At 25.1% G+C, this 675-nt stretch overlaps 1 protein-coding gene across 1 annotated transcript; it reads right to left on the bottom strand.

The window, feature by feature from the left end:
- Nucleotides 1-231: 231 nt before the first annotated feature.
- PVX_036690 (hypothetical protein) lies at nt 232-651 on the bottom strand (the record flags this gene model as incomplete). Its single annotated transcript, XM_001612357.1, has 2 exons — nt 232-411; nt 535-651. The coding sequence occupies 2 exons, from the start codon at nt 649-651 to the stop codon at nt 232-234; spliced, it is 297 nt and encodes a 98-aa protein (XP_001612407.1).
- Nucleotides 652-675: the final 24 nt, after the last annotated feature.

The raw sequence follows: 675 nt of genomic DNA on the forward strand, positions 1-675 counted from the left end.
TGTCGAATCACATTTAATATTTTAATTATTCCCACAATCCATTAATTTTTTAATATTCCCAAATGTAATATATATAGGTTATTTTTCAAATATATAAGAACTAACACAATTCCTCCTTATTTTGATGTTATTTTTTCTTCATTATATATGATAATAATAAATACGAGCATTATTTCACGATTATTTCTTATTAAAATGATTGTTATAAATTTTTTCAACTGATATGCCTAATTAGTAATGTGAATCCCCTTCAGGTTGATAAGTCAAATAATATCGATCATCTAGAGAATCTAAAGACTCATTATCTGATTCATACTTCGCTAACTCTTTTTCATATTCTTCGTAATAATTATGCTCAAATGCTTTTTTCTTCCTTTTTTTTGGCTTAATACTTGATTCTATTCGAGAAGACTAAAATGAAAATGTAAAACATGCMAAAAAATATATTTAACTTATAACTGTACATTTAAAGGAAAAATAAATTATAGCTTCTAACATAATATTATTATCTTTTAAAATGTAATATGTAATTACCCTATTGTAGTAGAAAAGGGAGAATATGATTCCAAGTACTGCTGCAGCCATGATAATATTTTTTACAGTATTTGAGTCTAACTTATCATATAACGTTTTCTGAAGTACCAGGAACATCAGTTATGCTTTCCAGGTTTGTAT

Source organism: Plasmodium vivax, genomic scaffold (assembly GCF_000002415.2).
Source record: "Plasmodium vivax scf_4640 genomic scaffold, whole genome shotgun sequence".
Classification (NCBI taxonomy): domain Eukaryota; phylum Apicomplexa; class Aconoidasida; order Haemosporida; family Plasmodiidae; genus Plasmodium; species Plasmodium vivax.